Source organism: Schistocerca serialis, chromosome 8, assembly GCF_023864345.2.
Source record: "Schistocerca serialis cubense isolate TAMUIC-IGC-003099 chromosome 8, iqSchSeri2.2, whole genome shotgun sequence".
In the NCBI taxonomy this organism is placed as follows: Eukaryota; Metazoa; Arthropoda; class Insecta; order Orthoptera; family Acrididae; genus Schistocerca; species Schistocerca serialis.
Genome location: NC_064645.1, coordinates 472,369,055 through 472,394,842, shown reverse-complemented (window position 1 = coordinate 472,394,842; position 25,788 = coordinate 472,369,055). Strand labels below are relative to the sequence as shown.

General features: G+C 42.7%; 1 protein-coding gene across 1 annotated transcript in view; it reads right to left on the bottom strand.

Annotated features, from left to right (window-relative positions):
- The window catches only part of LOC126417076 (putative inorganic phosphate cotransporter), a 188,726-nt gene that overhangs the window by 125,595 nt on the left and 37,343 nt on the right, over positions 1-25,788 (bottom strand). The window contains exon 3 of the mRNA XM_050084971.1: positions 23,841-24,077. Within this exon, the coding sequence (XP_049940928.1) occupies positions 23,841-24,077 (237 nt within the window). The remainder of the gene's footprint in view (positions 1-23,840; positions 24,078-25,788) is intronic.

Sequence of the window (25,788 nt, the reverse complement as noted above, 5' to 3'; positions counted from 1 at the left end):
CACGAGAACCTGCGTGAATGGCTGTTAAATTTATACTCTAAGAAAAAGAGCGTTTGTGCGTAACCGCGAGTGAACTAGCCAAAAATTCCGCTACGAAAGTATCAGGAGTATGTTTTCAAGTGACTTTCTATCCGAAATTATCTTTTGAACGGTGTAAATCGCTCAATTTGATGTGAACCCATAAACTGTTACTGCAGTTGCGAGTGTTGACTGTGACGTAATTGTTGGATGACGTCACACAGACTGTGAGCGGCTAGCCACGGAATCTGAGGCAGTGAAGAAGTTGCACACGCCGCGACAGCAAGGATTTGGATAGCGGAGATGTATCACACTGACCAGTGATTGCAGCGGAGCCAAGTGGCTGAAGTTGAAACAACGACGACGCGGAGTCCGACATCTAGTGGCGAACCCCCGAAGTATACGATGCCTGCGCCACCTACCCGCTGATCAGCGAAGTACGTGAGAGCAGCTCCATCCCGTCGCCAACCACCGAACTACGAGGCTGCGTCAGCGCGATTCGCCGCGGACGTAAACAGTTGCACACGGCACCACACGAGCTACAACGACGCTTCGCTTGACAGCTGCCGATCCGGAGGAGCCAACGCCAACACGACTAGTAGCGCGACTTCAAACGTCAAAACATCGCGACTTCGACGAGCGTCGACGGGTGAGTGAGGACGAGGTGCTGGCGCGAGACTAATTAATATTGCCCTATCTTCAGAGCGCGGAAGGAACTTCATATTAAATTTGTCAATTGCAGAAAATATAAGAATAGCATTTTTTAACATTTTTTTTTTTTGCGAATTTTCTCTGAAGCATGGTATGCTAATATGCGCTTGTGTTTATGCTGTACAGCACAGAATAGTGCCTCATTTGCATTATTTATTGTAAACTACATATTTATATGTCTTCTAAGTTGTGTGTATGTTACTTCGAGATTTTGTGTATAAATGCCGTCATTGATGTTTGATGTAGATAGGCTTCTGTAATTTATGGTGTTCAATGGAGAGGTCTATTTTGCCAGTCGGGGTTAACCGAATACAGTGAAGGATTATTTCTTTATTAGCTAATTAGTGAGTGTTTGGGTTACTAGGAGGTTATTTTTAATTTATTTTATTTTTTTCTTATCTGTGCATAGTGAATAGATGAGAATGGATCCTGAATTGAAAGAGAAGGTTGTGGAGGAGGTAGTTGGAAAAATGGAGATAGGGCAGGAGGACAAGGATGAGTCAGGAATTGGTAGTAGTGGAATGTCAATGAACAGCCCATTGGGTCATTCAAGCGGTTACCCTGAGACACCAGTAAAACCAATTAGAAAGGAACTGAGTCTTGAGGATGGAGAATCGCAGTCAGTAATACTTAATGTGCTCCAAGGAATCAACAAGCATATGGGAGAGATGCTCCAAGAAATCAACAAGCGAATAGAAGGGGGAAATAACGAAATCAAGAAAGAAAACAAAGAAAACCAAGAAAATTTAAGGAAAGGGCTGCAGGAATTCCAGGAACAGATGAGAATAACTCTTCAGGAGAGAGATGACAAGCTACAGGTGAAGCTATATCAACTGCGAGAAGAGATGAACGATATGAGAGTAGAGATAATCGGAAAAGCTGAGAGGGATTTCAAGGAAGTCAAGACTGAGTTGGAGGGGAGAATGCGAGAAATGGAAGCACACCAGAACCAACGGATTGAAGACGTGGTGCAAGTGCAGCAGCTGTGCCAGGTTAATGTTGGTAAATTGGGAAATAGGCAAATGAAATTGGAGGAGGCTGTGGAACATATAGTCACAAATGAGATCAAACAGCTATAGGAGGGAGTCCAACAGCTAGAAACTAAAACCGAAGAGATTGATAGGAAGATAAATAGTGCCACCTTAACCGTAGGGATGGGCAAGCTCGTTACATTAGTAAATGCTGATAATATGTATACCCAGGCCCACATGGGGCAAAAATATAAACCCAAAGGGGCATTGCATCCAATGATATTTACTAAGTGGTTACGAGGTGTTTTCCCAGCACACTTACGAGATTCAGGTAAAATTCAGTTCGCAATAGACAGAATGGAAGGTGAAGTTTTCACCTGGGGAGTTAGGAAGAAAGAAGAAGTTACCAGCTACAGTCAATTTGAGGAAGAATTTTTAAAGAAATACTGGTCCAAATGTCACCAATGTGCAACACTTGAAGATTTACTGCATCGCAAGTCTCTTAATATCTGGAGAGGTACCTTGAGAGAATTTGCTGAGCATCTATGGGAGTTGAATGAAACATTGGAGCAGCCGTTGAATGACGACATAATGATATCAGCAATTAAAAGGAGGTTAAGTCGTAGGATGCAAGAAAACTTATCTGGAAGCCTGATTAAAGATAAAGATACTTTAATGGAAGTATTGCAGCAATTAGAAACTGTTTGTGCACAGGAAAATGACCGGATGCATGATCAGAGCCAAGGTGGAAATAATTACCGTCAAAGTCAGTTTAATGGCCCACCGAATTACAGAGGTAGAGGTGGGGGTAATGGACATAGGAACCGTGGCAATGGTCGACAGTTTTACCACAATCATAGGAGAGATGATGATGATGATGACAGGAATTATGAGAGGGGAGAAGATAGACGAAGGGATCATGAGGTACAAATTGAAGAAAGAAAGGTGTAGGGAGCTAGCAACTCTTTTGCTGGTATACCAAGTGGCGACTGGTACACTCCCAGCTGGGTGAGACTTTATTTCTTATTTCAAGTTTCACTCCTCTGCCATCTTTCTCTATCCTTAGGTTAAGAAAGTTAGTGTGTAGTAGTTGGGATTGGTAGTGGTCATCCAAGTAATTCAGTCAGGAACCATGTAGCAGATTTATAGTTGACTTAAAATAAGGATAAGTAGTTACTCTTGATGTAGAGTATGAGATGTCAAAGAAACAATAAGTTAAAAATCAGCTTAGTGTCAGTACATTGCAAAATTATTAGTGCCAGACGTAATAAAATGAGAACCAGATCAGAAAGCTAATGTTTATAAAATGTGATGGGAAGCTAATTGGTCGAACAAGAGTTTGTGTAATCTTATAGAGTTGTTTTGTGAGGCATGAAAATATCAAACTGTTGTAAGAAAGTTGAAGTAATGTATCAGCTTGTAATTAGGATGGCATATAAAGAAACAAATACATGAGGAGATAGTTGTTCAAATAAATGATGTGAAATATGATGAACGGAGAGGCCAAGGTGCCTGGAGTAGTATTTTTATGTAGTTATTGATGCGAATATGGAGGGTTGATGTAGGTTGAAGATATATATCAGTTGAAGTTGCTATTAAGTTGAGGGAGTTATGTGTAATGAAATGTATTGAGTATGAGATGTTTGAAGTATCGAAGTATATGGGGGATTGATGTAGGTTGAAGATATATATTTATTTGCAGTTGAAGTTGCTGTTAAGTTGAGGGAGTTATTTGTAATGAAGTGAATGGAGTATGAGATGTTTGAAGTATTGAAATATGTCATTTAGCACATGAGCAATATCTGTTTGCAAGTTATTTGTAGGTATACATGTTGATCTGAGGTATGCTGATAAAACAGGAAGTGTAACTTATGAGTAATGCAATTAGCTATCAGAGTCAGTTATGGTTATACTTAGGTCGAGATTTAGAAGCAGAATCCTGGCAGTGTGTAATGAATAATAAATATCCATATAGCAGATTTGAATTAATGTCAATATAACGGGAAATATTGTACCCCTCATCTGAGCATTAGTGATAACAATTCACAAAGGTCAATATAAAGGTTTGGCAGAATGAAATGATCAGTAATTTAAAATTTTCATTGGATGACCACATTAGTCATAGTGATACAAATAGTTACGTAAGACATATTTAGTGGCATAATGGAGCATTTAATATTATTGAATCTGTAGAGGTATCAGGGATTGTAAAATAATTGCATAAGTCAAGGTGAAAATGCTATATTTTGTTTTGATATTCAATTTCGCTTGTGTTAAGGACTCAAATGAATAAGTTGTGAATTTCTTCCTCAACTTTTGTGTGTGTTGGCCAAGTGAGTTATAAGTTAGTGTGATAGTAGTATGGACGGCAGGAACCCCGCTGAAAGGACAGCATACCAAAGGGGTGGCTGGCATTCAATTAGTTGTTTTCTTGTCTTTGCTGTAGCTAGTTATAAAAGATTAATCAGTAACAAATATGTAGTTAATGGCCCAGACAAACCTCTGAGAGTGAAGATTTTTGGTAATTGAATGTAAGATAAGTTTGTAAAAATATTTACCATGCTATGTTAATTAAGATAAATTGATACTGTATGATATTTCTGTAGGGGCAGTTTGCTACCGGAGTCAATAGGGTATTATTGGTGATACAATGTAATTTTCAGTATTTGAACCAGAACTTATGTTCCTCATTTTCATTTGTATACTATGTGAAAATTTTTTCCTATTATTCTTTTTCGCCTATGACTACAAAGAAGGTTTTTAGGGCGGGGATGTAAGGGATCCGTGATCCCATGAACATAGATGCTAGTATCCGACGCCCAGGTCGATAGCAGACAGGAGTCGATTGTCAGGCGCTGCAGTAGGCAGTGAGACTAGTGTTGAGTGCGAAGTAGTACTGGAGAGTGTCTAGCGAGAGGTAGTGCGGGAGAGATGGGCAAGAATGGTGGTCGAGTGAGTTGTAAACGGTAAAATTCACCGGAGTATGACGAGTGAGCACGTCCCCCTGATCGTCGTGGGGTTGACCCTCACTAATACCGATTCGCGAGTGATATGAAACAGAAAGTGACAAGTGCCGAATTACGTGTTTCGCGTCAACCACGTCGGCCAGCAACAACCATGGATTGCAGTGAGGATTGTTGTGAATGTTAACCATCAGCATTGTGTGTGATGAAGTACTGAAAATCAGCAATCAATAAGAAGAGATAACCACAATTAGACGTGTAAGGCGAAGGTAGCAACTGCCTCAGAATTTGTGTGTTAGTAGGAAATATATATCAGTTTTGTACATCACAACCTTTTTGGTCCTTAATAATAGACAAACTTTCAATCATTAGCTATTCCGTCTCAGAACAGCCGCACTAGGTTGAAATACCCCCGAAACCACAGCAGAAAACCCGATAGCCTTTCATCCATTAAGCACACGGTCACATAATTATAATAATTAACTGTTTGGCGGCTACGATAATTTACGCAAAACCCGATAAGGAGTTTTAAACGGGGGTGTTTCAAGTGCTCATTGACTTTCCGGAACACGGTGCCTCAATTATGCACAGCCGTACGTGCACACTCTGCAAAAATTGAAGTGCGCCATCAATTTCTGCGTGTTACGCAGATACGCAATAGACCCAGTCCCCGCGTTTTCGTTTGTGTCGAAAAGTAAACCGATTTTGTGTTTTATTAGACGTTTCGTATCAGCAGCTAAATATTTAGTCTCACCTGAATGCTTTGGTAACTAAGTTTTTGAATCTTTGAGTATTAATCTAATTTATTAGACACAGTTGTTGCGTTTTCCTCAGTGTCTACAGTACAGTTCCGTAGCACGTCTCGATAGTCCTTTGTTTGTCTGTGTAATGTATTTTCCGTCGTCTGTAGTACGGATAGGGATTGTGATTGCTGTGTGTGAATGCGAGCCGAGTTGGTAACACTTTTCTCTCATCCTCAGGTTGTGATGGCTTCAGTTACACAGCTTGAACCTGCCGTAGATAGTCATCACAGTTTTGGGCCGGCAGAGGGAATCCAACGGACGACCAGCACGTCCGAGTCCGCCAAACTGTCCACACTGGTGGCCAGCCCAGTTACTGCTCGCATTCGGGTTGACCACTTGCTCGTGGTCGAGTGGGAAGTCGCCTCGAGGTGTGACAGGCGGCGAAAGACTTCCCAGGGGGCTGCATATAAGGTCTCCCCAGTTAGTCTGACAACGAGGTTGCAGATGCTGTCTGTGGCTGACACTGTCCCTCAACCAGATGCAGTCGCTTGTCCTGTTTCAGAGAAAACCTCTCAGCCTGCAAGATCCTGGCAATCACAGAGGGTGGGGTTATCGGTAGTTGGGAGCTCGAATTTTAGTCGTGTTATGCGGTCCCTTAGCGACATGGCTGCCAAGGGAGGGAAGAAAGCCAACTTCGTGTGCCTACCAGGTGAAGTCATTCCAGATGTGGAATGGATCCTTCCGGATGTCATGAACAGCACACGGTGAGGCCAACTGCCGGTGGTGGCTCATGTCAATACCAATGATGCATGTTGCTTTGGATCAGAACAGATTCTCTCTGGTTTTGAGTGGCTGTCACAAGTGGTTAAAGCCTGCCAGCCTTGTTTGCGAGATGAAAGCACAGCCCACCGTTTGCAGCATACTTGACAGGACCGACTGAAGACCTCTGGCACAGAACTGAGTGGAGGGTCTGAACCACAGGCTCAGAAGGTTCTGCATTTGTGTAGGCTGCAGATTCCTCGACTTGCGCCATGGGGTGGATCGGCTTCGGCTTCCGCTAAAAATTCAGGCGTCCACTACACGCAGGAGGTGGCTACATGGGTAGCTGGGTCTGTGTGGCGTGGACTGGGGCGGTTTTTTAGGTTAAAGGGTCTCGGGAAAACACAAAAAGGGCCTCAGTCTCAAAGGATGCAGGCCGAACACAGGAAGAACGTAGACACAGGAACCACTGGTGTAACAGTTGTAAATTGTCGTAGCTGTGTTGGGAAACTATCAGAGGTCCAAGCGGGGTAGCCGCGCAGTCTAGGGCAACTTGTCACGGTCCGTGCGGCTCCCCCCGTCAGTGGTTCGAGTCCTCCCTTGGGCATAGGAGTGTGAGTTGTTCATAGCGTAAGTTAGATTAAGTAGTGTGCAGGCTGAGGCACCGATGACCTCAGCAGTTTGGTCCCATAATACCTTACCATAAATTTCCAAATTTTTCCAAGCACTGATGCTCAAAGTGTTATAGGCACTGAATGCTGGCTAAAGCCTGAGATGAGTCCAGCTGAAATTATTGCAAAGGACTTAACGGTGTTCATAAAGTATAGACCAAACACAGTTGTCGGTAGCGTGTTTGTTGCTGTTTAGAAGCAGGTTATTTTGTACCAAATTTGAAGTAGATAGTTTCTGTGAGTTAGTATTCGTAGAAGTCATCCTTGGCAACAGGAATAAAATAATAATTGGATCCTTTTATCCACTTCCCAACTCAGATGATACCTGAAAGGTTCAAAGAATACGTGAGTATAATTTCAAATATGTACCTGACTCATACAATTATATTTCGTGGTGACTTTAATTTACCCTCTATATATTGGCGCAAATGCATGTTTAAATCCGGAGATAAGCACATAATATCGTCCGAAATTGTGCTAAACGCAATCATTGAAAATTATTCCGAGGAGTTAGTTCTTGAGCCCAGTCGTTTAGTAAGCGATTGTGAAACCACACTTGACCTCTTAGCAACAAATAATCCTGAGCTAATAACGAGCATCAAAACGGATACAGCGATTAGTGAACACAGGGTTGTCATAACGGTACTGAATACTGTAACTTCCAAATCCTCCAATAATAAACGAAATACATACCTATTCAAAAAAGCAGATAAAAATTCACTTTACCTATTTCTGAGAGACAATCTCCATTCCTTCCAAGTTAACAACGTACTAGTACCTATAGACCAGATGTGGCTTGAATTCAGAAAAATACTATCGACAGCAATTGAGAGATTTATAAGAAATAAATTAACAAACGACGGAGTTGATCCCCCTAGGTACACAAAATGGGCCAGAACACTGTAGCAGAAATAACGAAAAAAGCATGAGAAATTTAAATGAACGCAAAATCTTCACGACTGGTGATCGTTTGCAGCAACTCGATATTTAGCGCGGACTTAAATACGACATGCTTATAGTACACAAATAAAAAATAAAAAAAAACTTTTGCATCACCCCGGATCCCAGAACTCCTGAAGACAGACGTCGACTGTGGATATTGTATCACAGACACAGTCCCTTTGAGTGTTCAGAGATGTCACTAAACCCGCCCAAAGATGTAAACAACCATGTATGACCAGCGCCTATTAGATGGAGGGGGTTCAACAACCTATCAGTTCCAGTCATTCAGCCAAGAAGGAGGTACAAGGCTCACGTTGTCTATAGTTCAACCACGCCTAGACGGTCAGTACTGCAGTTCAATCGCGTCCGCATTGTTACTTTGTGCCAGGAAGGGCTCTCAACAAACGATGAGTCCAGGCGTCTCGGAGTGAACCAAAGCGATGATGTTCTGGCATGGAGGAGATACAGAGAGACAGGAACTGTTGATGACATGCCTCGTTCAGGCCGCCCAAGGGCTACTACTGCAGTGGATGACCGCTACCTACGGATTATGGCTTGGAGGAACCCTGACACCATCGCCACCATGTTGAATAATGCTTTTCGTGCAGCCACAGGACGTCGTGTCATGACTCAAACTGTGCGCAATAGGCTGCATGATATGCAACTTCACTACTGACATCCATGGCGTTACAGTTGGGCCTAACAACATGCCAAATGGACCGCTCAGAATTGGCATCACGTTGTCTTCACCTATGGGTGTCACATATGCCTTCAACCAGACAATTGTCAGAGATGTGCTTGGAGGCAACCCCGTCAGGCTGAACGCCTTAGACACACTGTCCAGCGAGTGCAACAAGGTGGAGGTTCCCTGCTCTTTTGGGGTGGTATTATGTGGGGCCTACGTTCGCCGCTGGTGGTCATGGAAGGCGTCGTAACAGCTGTAAAATACGTGAATGCCATCCTCCAACCGATAGTGCAACCCGCACCCCCATCGTGCACATCTTGTGAATGACGTCCTCCAGGATAACGACATCGCTCGACTAGAGTGGCCAGCATGTTCTCCAGAAATGACCTTTGATAGATTGAAAGGGCTGTTTATGGACGACGTGACCCACCAACCACTCTGAGGGATCATCGCCGTTGAGGAGTGGGACAATATGAACCAACAGTGTCTTAGCCGGCCGAAGTGGCCGTGCGGTTAAAGGCGCTGCAGTCTGGAACCGCAAGACCGCTACGGTCGCAGGTTCGAATCCTGCCTCGGGCATGGATGTTTGTGATGTCCTTAGGTTAGTTAGGTTTAACTAGTTCTAAGTTCTAGGGGACTAATGACCTCAGCAGTTGAGTCCCATAGTGCTCAGAGCCAACAGTGTCTTGATGAACTTGTGGGTAGTATGTCACGACGAATACAGTCATGCATCTATGCAAGAAGACGTGCTACTGGGTATTAGAGATATCGGTGTGTACAGCAATCTCGACCATCACCTCTGAAGGTCTCGCTGTATGATGGTAAACAAGCAGTGTATGGTTTCATGAGCAATAAACGGGGCGGAAATGATGTTTATGTTGGTGTCTATTCCAGTTTTCTGTACGGGTTCCGGAACTCTCGGAACCGAGGTGATGCAAAACTTTTTTTGATGTGTGTACAATAGTGGTAAAAGGAATCCGTTAAACTTCGGTTACACGATAAATCTGTCAGATCTAAAGCCCTCACATTTAACTAAATACCCAGGAGTTACAATCACAAACAACTTAAATTGGAAAGAATATATTGAAAATGTTGTGGGGAAGACTAACCAAAGACTGTGTTTAATGCTGAAAAACTTAGAAGATGCAACAGATCTGCTAAAGAGACTGCCTACACTACCATTGGCCGTCCTGTTTTGGAGTACTGCTGCGCGGTGTGAGACCCTTACCAGATAGGATTAACGCGGTACCTCGAGAAATTTCAAAGAAGATAAGTACGTTTTGTATTATCACCAAACAGGGTAGAGAGTGTCACTGACGTTATACAGGATTTGAGGTGGATATCATTAAAACAAAAGCGATTTTCACTGTTGCGGAATCTCCTCACGAAATTTCAATCACAAAGTTTTCCTTCGTATGCGAAGATATTTTGTTGACACCGACCTACATAGAAAGAAACGATCACCATGATAAAATAAGTGAAATCAGAGCTCGCACGGAAAGATATATGTGTCCGTTTCTTGCACTCGCTGTTCTAGATTGGAATAATAGATAATTATTGTGAAGGTGATTCGATGAACCCTCTACCAGGCACTTAAATGTGATTTGCGAAGTATTCATATAAAGGGTGATTCAGGAAGGTTGGTTCAAATGGCTCTGAGCACTATGGGACTTAACATCTATGGTCATCAGTCCCCTAGAACTTAGAACTACTTAAACCTAACTAACCTAAGGACAGCACACAACACCCAGCCATCACGAGGCAGAGAAAATCCCTGACCGCGCCGGGAATCGAACCCAGGAACCCGGGCGTGGGAAGCGAGAGCGCTACCGCACGACCACGAGATGCGGGCCATTCAGGAAGGTATGCAGATATTTTAATATGTTATTCTAAAGGTAATACTAAAGAAAAAATTTCATATAAACATAGGTCCGCAAATGTTTAGTTACAGAGTTACGGCTAATAAAAGATTTTGCCTGAAATTCAGCAACTTCCCTAATATGAAACCATCGCAAAACTACGAGGTTAAAGTAAAGCACGATTTCCGTTTAATTTGATGTTATTGGTCTTGTGAATCTAATAAAACATGTCCCAGACGTGTATCTGCAGTAGTTTTCCAGAACATCCAGAGAAGCAAAGATTATTATGCATATAAATTTGTTTACTTTCCATTAAGAGTTTAGAAAACTTCATGTTATTGTTGGCGACCGTTAGAGTGTTGTTCCAGTGGCTTCCTAACCTTGAAACGAGTTAGTTTTCTGTAACGTTCAGTGAAAGAACATAATAACAACTGTGTATTTAAGTGGGACCACATAGTAACTGTTGTAGTTTGTAGATTATTTATGAAATAGGGATGTAAAGGCAGATTATCTGACACATTCATACAGTTTCAGCTAATATTATGATTATCACTATTTCAAAATTAAATTCTCTAAAACTTCTGCTGAACACTTTGTGCAATTGTCTGGAATTTAAAAAACAAATTGGGCCAAGTAGTTAATAAATTAAACATTTTACGAAATTACTTCCTTGCTTCGCTGGATTCTCTGAAAAACTACTGCAGATGCACGTCTGGGACATGTTTTATTAGATTCCCTAGATTAATAACAACAAAATAAATGGAAATCGTGCTTTACTATAACTTCTTACAGTTCTGCGATGGCTTCATAGTAGCGATGTTGCTAAATTACAGGCAAAATCTTTTACTAGGCATAACTCCATAACTAAACAATTGCGGAACTATGTTTAGATGAACTTTTTTCTTTAGTTCTACTTGTAGAATAACATATTAAAATATTTGCATATCTTCGTGAATCACCCTGCAGATGTAGAAGTGTTCCACTCTACATTCTGCCTACCTGCACCACTGGCTCATGAGACTTACAGCAGACTACTTGAAAACCCACACGTACTCGAACCATAGAAGTCGCATTGTCAGCACAAGAATGCTAAACGAATATCTGTCTCCGAAAAAGTACCTGACCCCACTATGTGTAGGACGCTTACAATAAAGCATCTTGGGACACTAGTAGCAGAAGTTGTCATTTCAAAGGGTCAGCACAGACTCTCCAGGGCCTTAGTTTCAGTTACATTATACACTACGTGATGAAAAGTATCTGGACGCCCGTATGCAATGCGGAATCGCTAATTATGTTGCGAGAGGCAGATCCGCCTGTACAAACAGAGCCAGGGAACGTCTTGTTGTCAATAGAAAGGAGGTAATAGCAGAGTGGATTGGTCAAGAGAGCTCGGTGATTTCGAACGTGGACGTTCAAACCATTCTAATGCTGCCGAAGTCGACAGTCGGTGGCGTGACAGCGGTGGAAGAGAGAAGGAACGACCACGCCTAAACAAAGACCAGATATTTTTGAGAGCATTTCTCGTGGAGAGCAGAGGCCTGGCAGGAGAGTGCGTGGGTGCCGTTCATGTATAGATCAGGTACTATGAATTTAGAAGTGTCAAGTACTCAGCAGGTTGGGTATGGCCAGCCTAAACTTATTTAGCATACGTAGTAACGTAGTAATACGGACTGCAAGAGAACTACTTAACTGTTTTACACTGAAGAGCCAAAAACACTGGTACGTCTGCCTAACATCGCGTAGGGCACCCGCGAGCCTCTTCTGAATAGCACGTTGGAAGATATCCCAGTTATGCTCAATATCGTTCACGTCTGGGGAGTTTCGTGGCCAGTAGAAGTGTTTAAACTCAGAAGAGCGTTCCAGGAGACACCCTGTAGCAATCTTGGACGTGTGGGGTGTCGCATTGTCCTGCTGGAATTGCTAAATTCCGTTGGAATGCACAATGGCCATCAGTGGATGCAGATGATCAGACAGGATGATTACGTACGTATCACCTGTCGGAGTCATATCTAGACCTATCAGGGGTCCCATATCATTCCAACTGCACACGCCCCACACCGTTACAGAACCTCCACCAGCTTGAACAGTCCCCTGTTGACATACAGGGTAATGAATGCATGAGGTCGTCTCCATACCCGTACACGTCCATCTGCTCGATACAATTTGAAACGAGACTCGTCCGACCAGGCAACGTGTTTCCAGTCATCAACAGTCCAATGCCGGTGCAGAGGGGTCCAAGTGAGGCGAAAAGCTTTGTGTCATGTAATCAGTCATCAAGGGTACACGAGTGGCCCTTCGACTCCGAAAGTCCATATCGATGATGTTTCGTTGAATGGTTTTTACACTAACAGTTGTTGAAGGCCCAGGATTGAAATCTACAGCAATTTACGGAAGGGTTGTACTTCTGTCATGTTGAAATATTCTCTTCAGTCGTCGTTGGTCCCGTTCTTGCAGGATATTTATCCTGCCGCAGCGATGTCGGAGATTTGGTATTTTACCGGTTTCGTGATATTCACTGTACACTCGTGAAATGGTCGTACGGGAAAATCCCCACTTCATCACTATCTCGGAGATGCTGCGCCCCATCGCTCGTACGCCGACTATAACACCACATTGAAACTCACTTAAAACTTGATAACCTCCCATTGCAGCAGCAGTAACCGATCTAACAACTACGCCAGACACTTGTTGTCTTATATAGTCGTTGCCGGCTGCAGCGCCGTATTATGCCTGTTTACAAATCTTTGTATTTCAATACGCATGTCTATATCAGTTTCTTTGGTGCTTCATTGTATTAGTTAATGTTTTCATTTACGTTATACAGCAAAACTCTTTAGTGTTCACAAAATCATTATAAGTGCCTACGTTAGAACGGGACAAGTCTCAAGTCGGGCTTTAAGTCAAAATTCAATAGGAAGATGTTGAGAAATTGTACTGCTAAGCTTCTCTGTTACTCTCAAAATGAAACAGCTTAATTTAAACCTTTGCAGGTCGTACGTTTTTTCCATGGTTGGTTTAAATTCTTGTTTGCCGGGTATTGTCGGCGGCTGAAGCCGGTCAGCGATGATGCTCGAACAGCTAAATATGCTAAATGCTGAAAAATCTTAATGAATTTGGCATGGAAGGGTGTTTACAGTACTTAAATGACTCCAACAAATGCTGTATAACCATATACTGAAATATTTAACAGATTTACACACACACACACACACACACACGATTACTCTAACACATACAGTTCGACTTTTAACATCTAAAGAAAATTGAAGAGAGAGTGAAATCTGTAATGGCGCTCTTATTTTAATAGTGAAAAATTAACATAGCTTCATATATTATTATAATGCAACTGTAAGATACACTGTGTGACGAAAAGTATTGGAAACTCCCATAAACATACGTTTTTCATGTTAGGTGCATTGGACTGCCACCTACTGCCAAGTACTGCATATCAGCGACCTCAATAGTCATTAGACATCGCCAGATAGAAGAATGGAGCGCTCCGCGGAACTCACGGACTTCAAACGTCGTCAGGTGGTTGGGGGTCACTTGTGTCATACGTCTGTACGCGACATTTCCACGTACCTAAACATCCCTAGGTCCACTATTTTCGATGTGATAGTGAAGTGGAAACGTGAAGGGACACGTACAGCACAAAAGAGTACAGGCCGACCTCGTCTGTTGACTGACAGAGTACGCCGACAGTTGAAGAGGGTCGTAATGTGTAGTAGGCAGACATATATCCAGACCATCACATAGGAATTCCAAACTGCATCAGGTGAGAAAAGTTGGATTTCATGGTCGAACAGCTGCTGATAAGCCACACATCACAATGATAAACGCCAAACGCTTGGTGTAAGGAGCGTAAACATTGGGCGATTGAACAATGGAAAAACGTTATGTGGAGTGACGAATCACGGTACACAATGTGGCGATCCGGAGGGTGTGGGTATGGCGAATGCCCAGTGAACGTCATTTGCGAGCGTGTGCAGTGCCACCAGAAAAATTCGGAGGCGGTGGTGTTAAGGTGTGGTCGTGTTTTTCATGGAGGTGGCTCGCACCCCTTGTTGTTTTGCGTGGCACTATCACAGCACAGTCCTACACTGAGGTTTTAAAAATGTTCTTGCATTTCATTGCTAAAGAGCAATTCGGGGATGGTGACTGCATCTTTCAACACGATCGAGTACCTATTCATAATGCATGGCTTGTGGCGGAGTGGTTACACGACAATAACATCCCTGTAATGGACTGGCTTGGACAGAGTCCTGACCTGAATCCTATAGAACACCTATGGGATGTTTTCGAACGCCGACTTCGTGCCAAGCCTCACTGACCGACATCGATACCTCTCCTCTGTGCAGCATTCGGTGAAAAATGCGCTGCCATTTCCCAAAAAACCTTCCAGGACCTCATTGAACATCTGCCTGCGAGAGTGGAAGATAACATCAAGGCTAAGGGTAGGCCAACACCATATTGAATTCCAGCATTACCGACGGAGGGCGCCACGAACTTGTCGGTTATTTTCAGCCAGATGTCCGGATACTTTGGCGACGTAGTGTACATCTGTTTTAACGTATAGTTATTCTTTGATGATTACATTAATTACAAAAAATATTTTTATAAATAAAATACATATTAGATATTACGTTTTGTGATGTTTGTTAGACAAAGGTTTACATTTTTGCTTATTATTCATAATTTGTAAGGGCGTGTTATACCGGTTACCACAAAATAAAGTTGTTTGGAGTCGAGACTCCTTGTGCTCATTTTAAGTGAAGACCAGATACAGCTCAGGTACTAACGGGCAGAGACGGTTGAGCATTGTGGAGGGTCGTTGTAGAAAATCGTATGAAATCAGCGAAAGGAACCATTTGTAATTTCCAAGGTTCTACCGACAATCCAGCTGGCACAATGACTGTCCGTAGGGAGTTAAAAAGAATGGGGCAGAATGGTCGGGCAGCTCCTCATAAGACACACATTTCCGAAGCCAAAGCTAAGCGACGCTCGAGATGGTGCGAAGGGCGACGCCATTGGAGAGTGGATGACTGCAAACGAGTGATATCCGTAGTGACGAATCACGCTATACCATTACGGCAATCCTATGAAATGGTTTGGGTTTGGAGAATGCCTGGGGCACGTTATCTGTCATCATACAGGGTGACAATTATTGTAAAATATGAAAAAAACTTAAATTAGGTACTAACAACGGCGTGCACACACTTTATTCAACATGTAAACGTCACTAGAGATACTCGAATTTAGGTTACGACATGATCGATACGCCTGCCATCATTGGCGATGATGTGGCACAGATAAGTAGCGAAATTCTTCATGACCTGCAGAAGTGTCAGAACATCGATGCTGTCGATGACCTCCTGAATGGGTGTTTTCAGCTCAGCAATGGTTTTGGGGTTATTACTGTACACCTTGTCTTTAATATACCTCACAAAAAGGAATCGCATGTGCTCAGATCCGAAAAATGTGGCGGCCAATCGAGGCCCATGCCAGCGGTCCCTGGGTACCCCAGAGCCAAAATGCGGTCCCCAAAGTGCTCCTCGAGGACATCACACACTTTCTCGCTTCCATGGGGTCGAGCCCCGTCTTGCATGAACCACATATTGTCGAAATCAGTGTCACTTTGGATAATGAAGATGAAAACACCTTCGAAAACATTCACGCACCGTTCGATAGTCACCGTGCCATCAAGCAATATCGGACCGTTTATTCCGTGACTGGAGATCGCACACCACACAGTCTCCCGTTGAGGGCGGAGAGACTTCTCGATCGCGAAATGCGTATTCTCAGTCCCCCAAATACAGCAATTTTGTTTACTGACGAACCCACGAAAGTGGGCTTCGTCGCTAAGCTAATGGGCATTTGAACATTTGTCTGTATGTGTAGACGCACTTTATTATAGTTCATTGTATTGTAATTTATAATTAAAAATATATAATGTGAATAGTTTCGATGTGAAACGTCTCAATATATTGTCATGTAGAAGATGTAAATAGATGAATGACGAACGCTAACTTCACTTAACGAAGATTTTATTCAGCACTTCCACATACAAGAGTGCGGAGCGAACTCGGGTTTCTCGCCACGTAAACGGCGGCTCTGTCGTGGCCTGATGGGAGCCACAATGTCCTCGATAATGTGCGCCTGGTATTGTACCTTGTGACAGTGCAAATTATCGACGACACAGTGGCTCCCATCAGGCCAAGACAGAGCTGCCGTTTACGTGGCGAGAAACTCTAGTTCGCTGCGCGCTCTTGTATGTGCAAGTGCTGAATAAATATTCGTTAAGTGAAGTTAGTGTTCGTCGTTCATCTAATTACATCTTCTGCGTGACATTCTTTTTTGGATACTTCTAGAATGTACTCGAACCGACTATAGAAATTAAAATGGTACGGTCTACGGGAATTTTTAACTCACGACCCTCCATTCAACAGTTTAGTATCATAACCACTACACCACGGCATTACTCAGCTTCTTGTACGACAATATTAAGAAGTACGACATTTAAAAAAAGCAATGGATATTTGCCTGTTTCTGAGGAATTGTAATTATTAGCACAAAACCTGGTTTATGTGGCGTTGTCAGCCACGGTAATGTGTGAAAAAATGTTTAAAGTAAGTTTCTCTTTAGCTTATTAAAAGCTAGCTGACCCGGCGAACTCTGTTCCGCCTTAAAGCCAATAAATAATCAAATTTTGGATGTTAATTTCAATTTTTTATTAGGAAATACAAGTAAAAAATTAAATATTTTAATGATTCTTTATTCTTTATGTTTTTTGGTGGATAGCTTCCACTCTTCAATTAAGTACCTTGTGATACACGACATTTTTTGTTTTATTATCAGGCGCAAGAACAAACAACGCAGATGGTCTTCCGACCCGTGAACATGCCACATATAAATGACCGTGTGAAAAACATGGATATTCCAGATTTAAATCACAAACTTTCAAGGATTGGCCTTGTGATTTGTTAATGGTCATGGTGAATGCAAGACGGATAGGAAATTGAAGTCTTTTGAACTCAAACGGCATATCGGTTGGTATCATCGGAATCCTCGGAATGAGAACTTCCTCACCTTCGAATTTTCCTTTGAGTATCGTCGCGTAGATTATTGCATATGGATCACGATATCGCAACCGCGCTAGCGATCTATCGATGAAACAACATACAATTTAGGAAGAGTGGTCCAATTTTTGGACTTTAATGACTAATAGATCTATTACCTGCTACCTAACAGTTCAAGGTCGATTCTACTGCTAAACAGCAAAGTGGTCATTTAGCCAAAAATAGCATAACTAAAGCTAATGGTTCATTGTTCCAAACCAGTTCTTTAAGGCTAATTCAACTGCTAGAAAGCGAGAAATATAATATTCGCTGTAATTTCAGAAATCTGCTCTTGTGAGTGAGAAGCATGAAGTCGAGCCATACTAACGCGGCGCTCTTCACGGGCAATTTGTTGTTCTTCTTCAGTCCTTTCATTCGCAATGTTTTGTATCCTTCTTGCATTACGGCTTTGTCGAGAAATATTCGATCGTATTGGTCGCGGCATTGTTAATGATGATTCAAAGAAAATACAAATTATTCCTTTAAATTTTTAATTAATGATATATACTGATACTGAACCATAGACGTTTAGCTGTCATTTGCGTTTTGTTATTCCACGTCAGATGCGTTTTTGTTATACCACGTTTTATAGTGACGTTTAGCTGACATTTGCGTTTTGTTATTCCATGCCAGATGCGTTATTGTTATACCACGTTTTATAACTGTCGAACGGGATAAAAAGTATCTTATTTCCGTCTCCTGGTTCTAAGCTACCTCTTCACCAATTTTCAGCCAAATCGGTCCAGCCGTTCTTGAGTTATAAATAGTGTAACTAACACGACTTTCTTTTATATATATAGATTAATTCTAAACTGAATGCAGTTATTTGACTTGTTATTTAAATAGCAATCACCAGTCAATTTTTCATGTCCTATGTTCATAAATGATTGTCATTTTAGCACGAATGTTCACAGAAATCATCGACGGTTCCGCGGAACGAAGGAACCTGAAAGAAGTTGTCGTAATGAGCAAACTACTATTTGTCACTGAACGGTAATTCGCTGTACTTTATTTCCAAACGTTGGTCCCTTCGGTAATCTTGTTGAAATCCGGGGATCAGAAGCTATCCGGCGAAAATTTGACTACAATCTCCATTTTTGTTTCCCAGAAAAGTGTATCAAAATTATTGATCGCTTGTTTCAAGTATCCGACACTTCATTGTACGGAACAAGGTGCGCTTATGTCGAAATCCAGCGTACTCGCACAATGCTAAATAAACGACGTCTTCTATAACATCAGGCACCATAGTTAACAGCAAAAAACTCTCTCCATTTCCCCCCATTGAAAACATTTATAACAATACATTATATTGTTCTTGCCAGTCTCTAGTTTATAATCTCCGTATTTCACTCATCATCAGCTATTTCAAATAAGGAAACTCATCTACTACTTTTAGCGTTTCATTTTCGAATCTAATTTCCTCAGCATCGCCCTGTTTAATTCCGCTACATACCATTGCACTTGTTTTACTTTTGTTGATACTAACTTTGTAACCTCTATTCAAGACACTATTGATTCCTTTCTAATCTGATCTTCTAATTCCTTTACCTTTTCTGGCAAAATTGCAGATCTCTATGTTTTTATTTCTCCTTGCTGAACTTCGATTCCCTTTTCCAAATATCTCCTTGGTTTCCTTTACTGTTTACTCAAGGTACAGACTTAATAATATTGGGGATAGGCTATAACCCTGTCTAACTACCTTTGTAATTACGTTTTCTCTTTCACTTTCTTCGACCCGTATAACTGCAGCCTGTTTTTTGTACTTTTTGAACTCCCTATTTTATCCCTCCTTCCATCAGAATTTCAAATAATGTAATCCAGTCAATAACGTCAAGATATTTCTCTAAGTCTACAGGTGATGTAAACGTAGGTTTGCCTCGCTTCATACTGGATGACGTGACAAAAGTCATGGGATAGCGATATGGAGATGTACAGATGGAGGTGGTGTAGCGTACAGAAGCTGTAAAACGGCAGTGCATCGGCAGAGCTCTGCTTTCTCCTCAGGTGATTCATGTGAAAAGGTTTCAGACGTGATTGTGGCACACGATGGGAATCAACAGACTCTGAATACGGAATGGTAGTTAGAGCTAGATGCATGCGACATTCTTCTTGCGAAATCGTTTGGAAATTCAGTATTCCGAGATCTACACTGTCAAGGATGTGCAGGGGATAATAAATTTGAGGCATTACGTCTCACCATGAACAATGCAGTGGCCGACAGCTTTCACTTGACGACCGAGAGCAGAGACGCTTGCGTAGAGTTGTCTATGCTAACAGACAAATAACATTCCATGAAATAACCGCAGAAATTCATGAGGGACCTACGACTAAGGTATCCCTTAGGACAGTTCGGGGAAGTCTAGTGCTAATGGGCCATGGCAGGAGGAGACCGACACGAGTGCCTTTGCTAACAGCACGACGTCGCCTGCAGCACCTCTCCAGGGCTAGTCACCGTATCAGTTGGACCCTAGACAACTGGAAAACCCTGGCCTGGTCAGATGAGTCCCGATTTCAGTTGGTAAGAACTGATGGCAGGGTTCGAGTGTGGAGCAGACCCCACGAGGCCATGGACACAACTTGTCAACAAGGGACTGTGCAACATGTTGTGGGCTGTGATTACATGGAATGGATGGGTCCTCAGATTCATGCGAACCGATCACTGACAGGAAATGCTTGTATTCGGCTACTTGGAGAACATTTGCAGCCATTAATGGACTTCATGTTTTCAAAAAAACAACGCCACCGAGCCACAAATGTTCGTGATTGGTCTTAAGAACATTCTGGACAGTTCGAGCGACTGATTTGGCCAACATTAATCTCATGGAACATTTACAGGACACAATCGAGAGGTCAGTTTGTGCAAAAATCCTGCACCAGCAACACTTTCGTGATTCTGGATGACTACTGAGGCAGCATGGCTCAGCATTCCTGTAGGGGACTTCCACCGACTTGTTGAGTCCATGCCACGCCAGCTGCTGCATTATTCCGGGAGAAAGGCGGTCCGACACGATATTAGGAGGTATCCCATGGCTTTTGTCGCCTTGACGTAACCGTACATCTGCCGTTCTGTGTCGTATGTTTTAAGATCGTGTTAGGGTCAGTAGTGATTTCGAAATGCCTACATTTCTGAACAACCAAAACTGATCTTTCCCGAGGTCAACTTCTACTAAATTTTCCATTTGGCTCTACATGATTCTTCTTCTTCAGTAGCGCTACAGCCCTTGGTGAGCCTTGACTTCTTCAACAATCTTTCCTCCACACTTCTCGGTTATGTGCTGCTCTTTTCCACCCCGGACTCCCGTATTGGAGATATCCCTTATTACCTCGTCGATCAATTTTCTTCAAGGTCTCCCTTTTCCCCTAACTGAATGGATCATACCTTTCATCATTTTCTTTGGAATTCTATCCTCTGCCATTCTCTCCAAGTGTCCTAGCCATCGTATTCGCTGTGATTTCACAAATTTTACCATGTCCCTGCCTTGTATTAACTCTTGTAATTCGTCATTGTGGCGTATTCTCCAGCCATCTTCCTCCTTTATTGGCCCATAGATTTTGCGTAGTATTTTTCGCTCAATGCTTCTTAGTGCATTTTTATCGTGTTCTGTCAACGTCCATACCTCTGAGCCGTATGTGATAACTTGGCGGACTAGGGAATTATATATTAGCAGTTCGGTTTTTCTTGTAACAAGGCTGTTTTTGAAAAGCTGCATATTTGCAAAGTAAGCTCTGTTTCCTGCTTGTATTCTTTCCCTTAGAGTCTTTCCAATACTGTTGTCATTTGTTATTAGGGCTCCCAAGTAGTTGAAAGAGGACACTCCATTGAAGGATTTCCCATTGATGTCCAGGTTTTTAGGGGTTCTTCTGACCTCAGATTGTGACATTACCATATATTTTGTTTTGTTTTCATTTACTATGAGGCCAATTTTTATGGCTTCTGTTTCCATTGTCCGGTATGTTTCTAGGAGTGTATTGGTGTTTCTTCCTACTTTAGCAATGTCAACGGCGTATGCACATATCTGGCTAGTTTTCATAAATATGGTGCCTCTTTTGTTGATTTTATTTACTACACTATGCAGGGTTATATTGAATAGGACAGTGGAGAGACTATCCCCTTGCTTCACACCTTTATTAAAGTCAAAGCTTTCACTTGTTCTGCTAAGGACCTGTTGTGTACACAGTTCCGCGTAGTCAGCGCGTACATAATTTTCCCAATACAGCGCGCCCCGCTAAGCACAACAGCGCAGGCGCAGCGCTCGTCCATCTCCGCACTACGAGATGGCGCTGTCATAAAGACGGACCAAATTCTGCTTCCGCCGATCCGCGTATTAATATGTCACGCAGCCAATGAGATTGCTGCTAACGTAGAACCTTTTCTCCTCGCGAATCACACTCGCGCAGTGATACATGAACGCGCGAGGTATTATAACGAGTGTACAGACCTCCGATTAGTCAGTCTGCAATAGTCTGCATTAGTCTGTACCAGTCTACATTTGCCTGTACCAGTCTATAGTCAAGTTTCATTCTGCGCCTAATAAGATTATCATATTCCTGTACATAGCCATGAAGATAAATGTATAGACACTTTGTCAAGTATCAGAGATATGTGAGAATAACATTAACGTACCAAGACCAAAGCAACTTCAGATTGTCAATTGTAAACAGCATCCAGAATCAAGTTACGTATATCTATAATTTTCATTATTTTAATAAATGTGTGTGAAAATTAATCAAGTTCTGTTTAAAGTTGGTCACCGTCAATCTGCTACTCTAAGCGTGCAAGTGGCATTTCTATCGTCTGACCTAACGGCAGAAGATAAACACACCACGAGACATATTGCTGACACTCGCCTACTTCGTTAGAGCGACAAGTCAAATAATCTGATGGTGTGTGTACCGAAGGTCTTACAGTACGCACACCACAGGACCTTTACTTTTGCTTTTGTCTCGGTCATTGTCATTCTGATTAGTCTTATTAATTTAGCACGTATACCAACTTCTTTGAGTACTCTGTATAGTTCTTGCCGATTTATGCTGTCAAAGGCTTGTTTGAAATCGATGAATAGGAAATACAGATCTATATCATATTCATAGAACTTTTTCATCATTTGTCTTATCACAAATATTTGATCAGTTGTTCCTCTGCCTGGTCGAAAGCCACACTGATATTCCCCTAGTATGCCTTCTGCACACTTCTGTATCCTTTCGTTTAATATACTTGTCAAGTGGTTGGGAAGGGAGTGAGACAGGGTTGTAGCCTGTCCCCGATGTTGTTCAATCTGTATATTGAGCAAGCAGTAAAGGAAACAAAAGAAAAATTTGGAGTAGGTATTAAAGTCCATGGAGAAGAAATAAAAACGTTGAGGTTTGCCGATGACATTGTAATTCTCTCAGAGACAGCAAAGGACTTGGAAGAGCAGTTGAACGGAATGGACAATGTCTTGAAAGGAGGATATAAGATGAACATCAACAAAAGCAAAACGAGGATAATGGAATGTACTCGAATTAAATCATGTGATGCTCCGGGAATTAGATTAGGAAATGAGACACTTAAAGTAGTAAAGGAGTTTTGCTATTTGGGGAGCAAAATAACTGATGATGGTCGAAGTAGAGAGGATATAAAATGTAGACTGGCAATGGCAAGGAAAGCGTTTCTGAAGAAGAGAAATTTGTTAACATCGAGTATAGATTTAAGTGTCAGGAAGTCGTTTCTGAAAGTATTTGTTTGGAGTCTAGCCATGTATGGAAGTAAAACATGGACGATAAATAGTCTGGACAAGAAGAGAATAGAAGCTTTCGAAATGTGGTGCTACAGAAGAATGCTGAAGATTAGATGGTTAGATCACATAACTGATGAGGTGGTACTGAATAGAATTGGGGAGAAGAGGAGTTTGTGGCACAACTTGACAAGGAGAAGGGACTGGTTGGTAGGACATGTTCTGAGGCATCAAGGGATCACAAATTTAGCATTGGAGGGTAAAAATTGTAGAGGGAGACCAAGAGATGAATACACTAAACAGATTCAGAAGGATGTAGGTTGCTGTAAGTACTGGGAGATGAAGAAGCTTGCACAGGATAGAACAGCATGGAGAGCTGCATCAAACCAGTCTCAGGACTGAAGACAAGAACAACAACAACTTGTGAAGATCTTATGAGCTGTACTTAGGAGTGTTACACCTCTATAGTTTTCACATGCTGTTCTGTCCCCTTTCTTATAAATGGGGACTATTATTCCAGTTTTCCAATGAATTTTCCAATCTACATGATTGGTGACAGGATTTAGCAACCAAGAATTATGAAACTGATAGTACGCTAACTTTCACATCTGTTCAAAGTGCAACTCGTGGTGTACTGAGTACCAAACGCCAGAAGGCAGTGGTAGGTAGAGAGAGAGACGGATACTCGCCCCCAGGACGCCGGTGAGCACGCGTGCGGCGATGAGCCAGCCGACGCCTGCCTCGGCCGCGAGCGGGCAGAGGGCGGTGAAGACGGCCGCGCCCAGTGACGTCACGCCCACCACGAGGCGAGCGCCCATGAACTCGGACAGCATGCCGCCGGGGAAGGGCCCCACCACCGCGCCGTAGAAGTACGCCGCCAGGACGTGGCCCTGTATCGCCTGCGACCAATTGTACCGCGGCCCGTACTGCAACACGGAGCGGGAGGCGCTCTGCTTCACGTCGTGCTCACAGCGATAAAAGCATGCCATTTAGGGGTTTACCATCTGTGCGTAGAGGCTATCTGGCAAGTGTACTGACAATACACGAAGTGACTGAGACGTGAGAAGCACAGCACTGCGAGTCTACATCTACATCTACATCCATACCCCGCAAGCCACCTGACGGTGTGTGGCGGAGGGTACCTTGAGCACCTCTATCGGTTCTCCCTTCTATTCCAGTCTCGTATTGTTCGTGGAAAGAAAAAATTGTCGGTATGCCTCTGTGTGGGCTCTAATCTCTCTGATTTTATCCTCATGGTCTCTTCGCGAGATATACGTAGGAGGGAGCAATATACTGCTTGACTCAAATGGTTCAAATGGCTCTGAGCACTATGGGACTCAACTTCTGAGGTCATTAGTCCCCTAGAACTTAGAACTAATTAAACCTAACTAACCTAAGGACATCACAAACATCCGTGCCCGAGGCAGGATTCGAACCTGCGACCGTAGCGGTCTTGCGCTTCCAGACTGCAGTGCCTTTAACCGCACGGCCACTTCTGCCGGCATACTGCTTGACTCCTCGGTGAAGGTATGTTCTCGAAACTTCAACAAAAGCCCGTACCGAGCTACTGAGCGTCTCTCCTCCAGAGTCTTCCACTGCAGTTTATCTATCACCTCCGTAACGCTTCCGCGATTACTAAATGATCCTGTAACGAAGCGCGCTGCTCTCCGTTGGATCTTCTCTGTCTCTTCTATCAACCCTATCTGGTACGGATCCCACACTGCTGACAAGGGAACCTCCCCATCGCACCCCCTCAGATTTAGTTATAAGTAGGCACAGTGGATAGGCCTTGAAAACTGAACACAGATCAATCGAGAAAACAGGAAAAAGTTGTGTGGAACTACGAAAAAAATAAGCAAAATATACAGACTAAGTAGTTCACGTGCAGGATAGGCAACATCAAGGTTAGTATGAGCTCAGGGGCGCCGTGGTCCCGTGGTTAGCGTGAGCAGCTGCTGAACAAGAGGTCCTTGGTTCAAGTCTTCCCTCGAGTGAAAGGTTTACTTTCTTTATTTTCGCAAAGTTATGATCTGTCCGTTCGTTCATTGACGTCTCTGTTCACTGTAATTAGTTTAGTGTTTGTGTATTGCGACCGCACCGCAAAACCGTGCCGTTAGTAGACGAAAGGACGTGCCTCTCCAATGGGAACCGAAAACATTTGATCGCAAGGCCATAGGTCAACCGATTACTCCACAGGAAAACACGTTTTATATACTCTATACGACACTGGTGACGGCATGTGCGTCACATGACAGGAATATGTTGTCGACCCACCTAACTTGTACACTTGGCGAATGGGTAAAAAGATTCTTCTACCTTGCCCGATTTAGGTTTCCTTGTGAATGTGATATTCACTCCCAAAAAATTGATGAAAACGTACGAGTTTGTCACATAAACTGCAACAAATGAATGGAACAGTTTCACAGTTGCACAGTTTTCCCTGTGCTCTGTAAAAACATGTTTTTAACGTTTTCAAATTTTTCCGTGTGTAGACTGTCGAATTTTGCATATGTCCAAGCAAATCTGAACATGTCCTGGAATTTTGGAGAGCGAATTTGATTATGTGTGAGCGCCTGAACTTTGATAATTGTTTGAAAATAAAAAAATTAAACTTTCCACTCGAGGGAAGACTTGAAC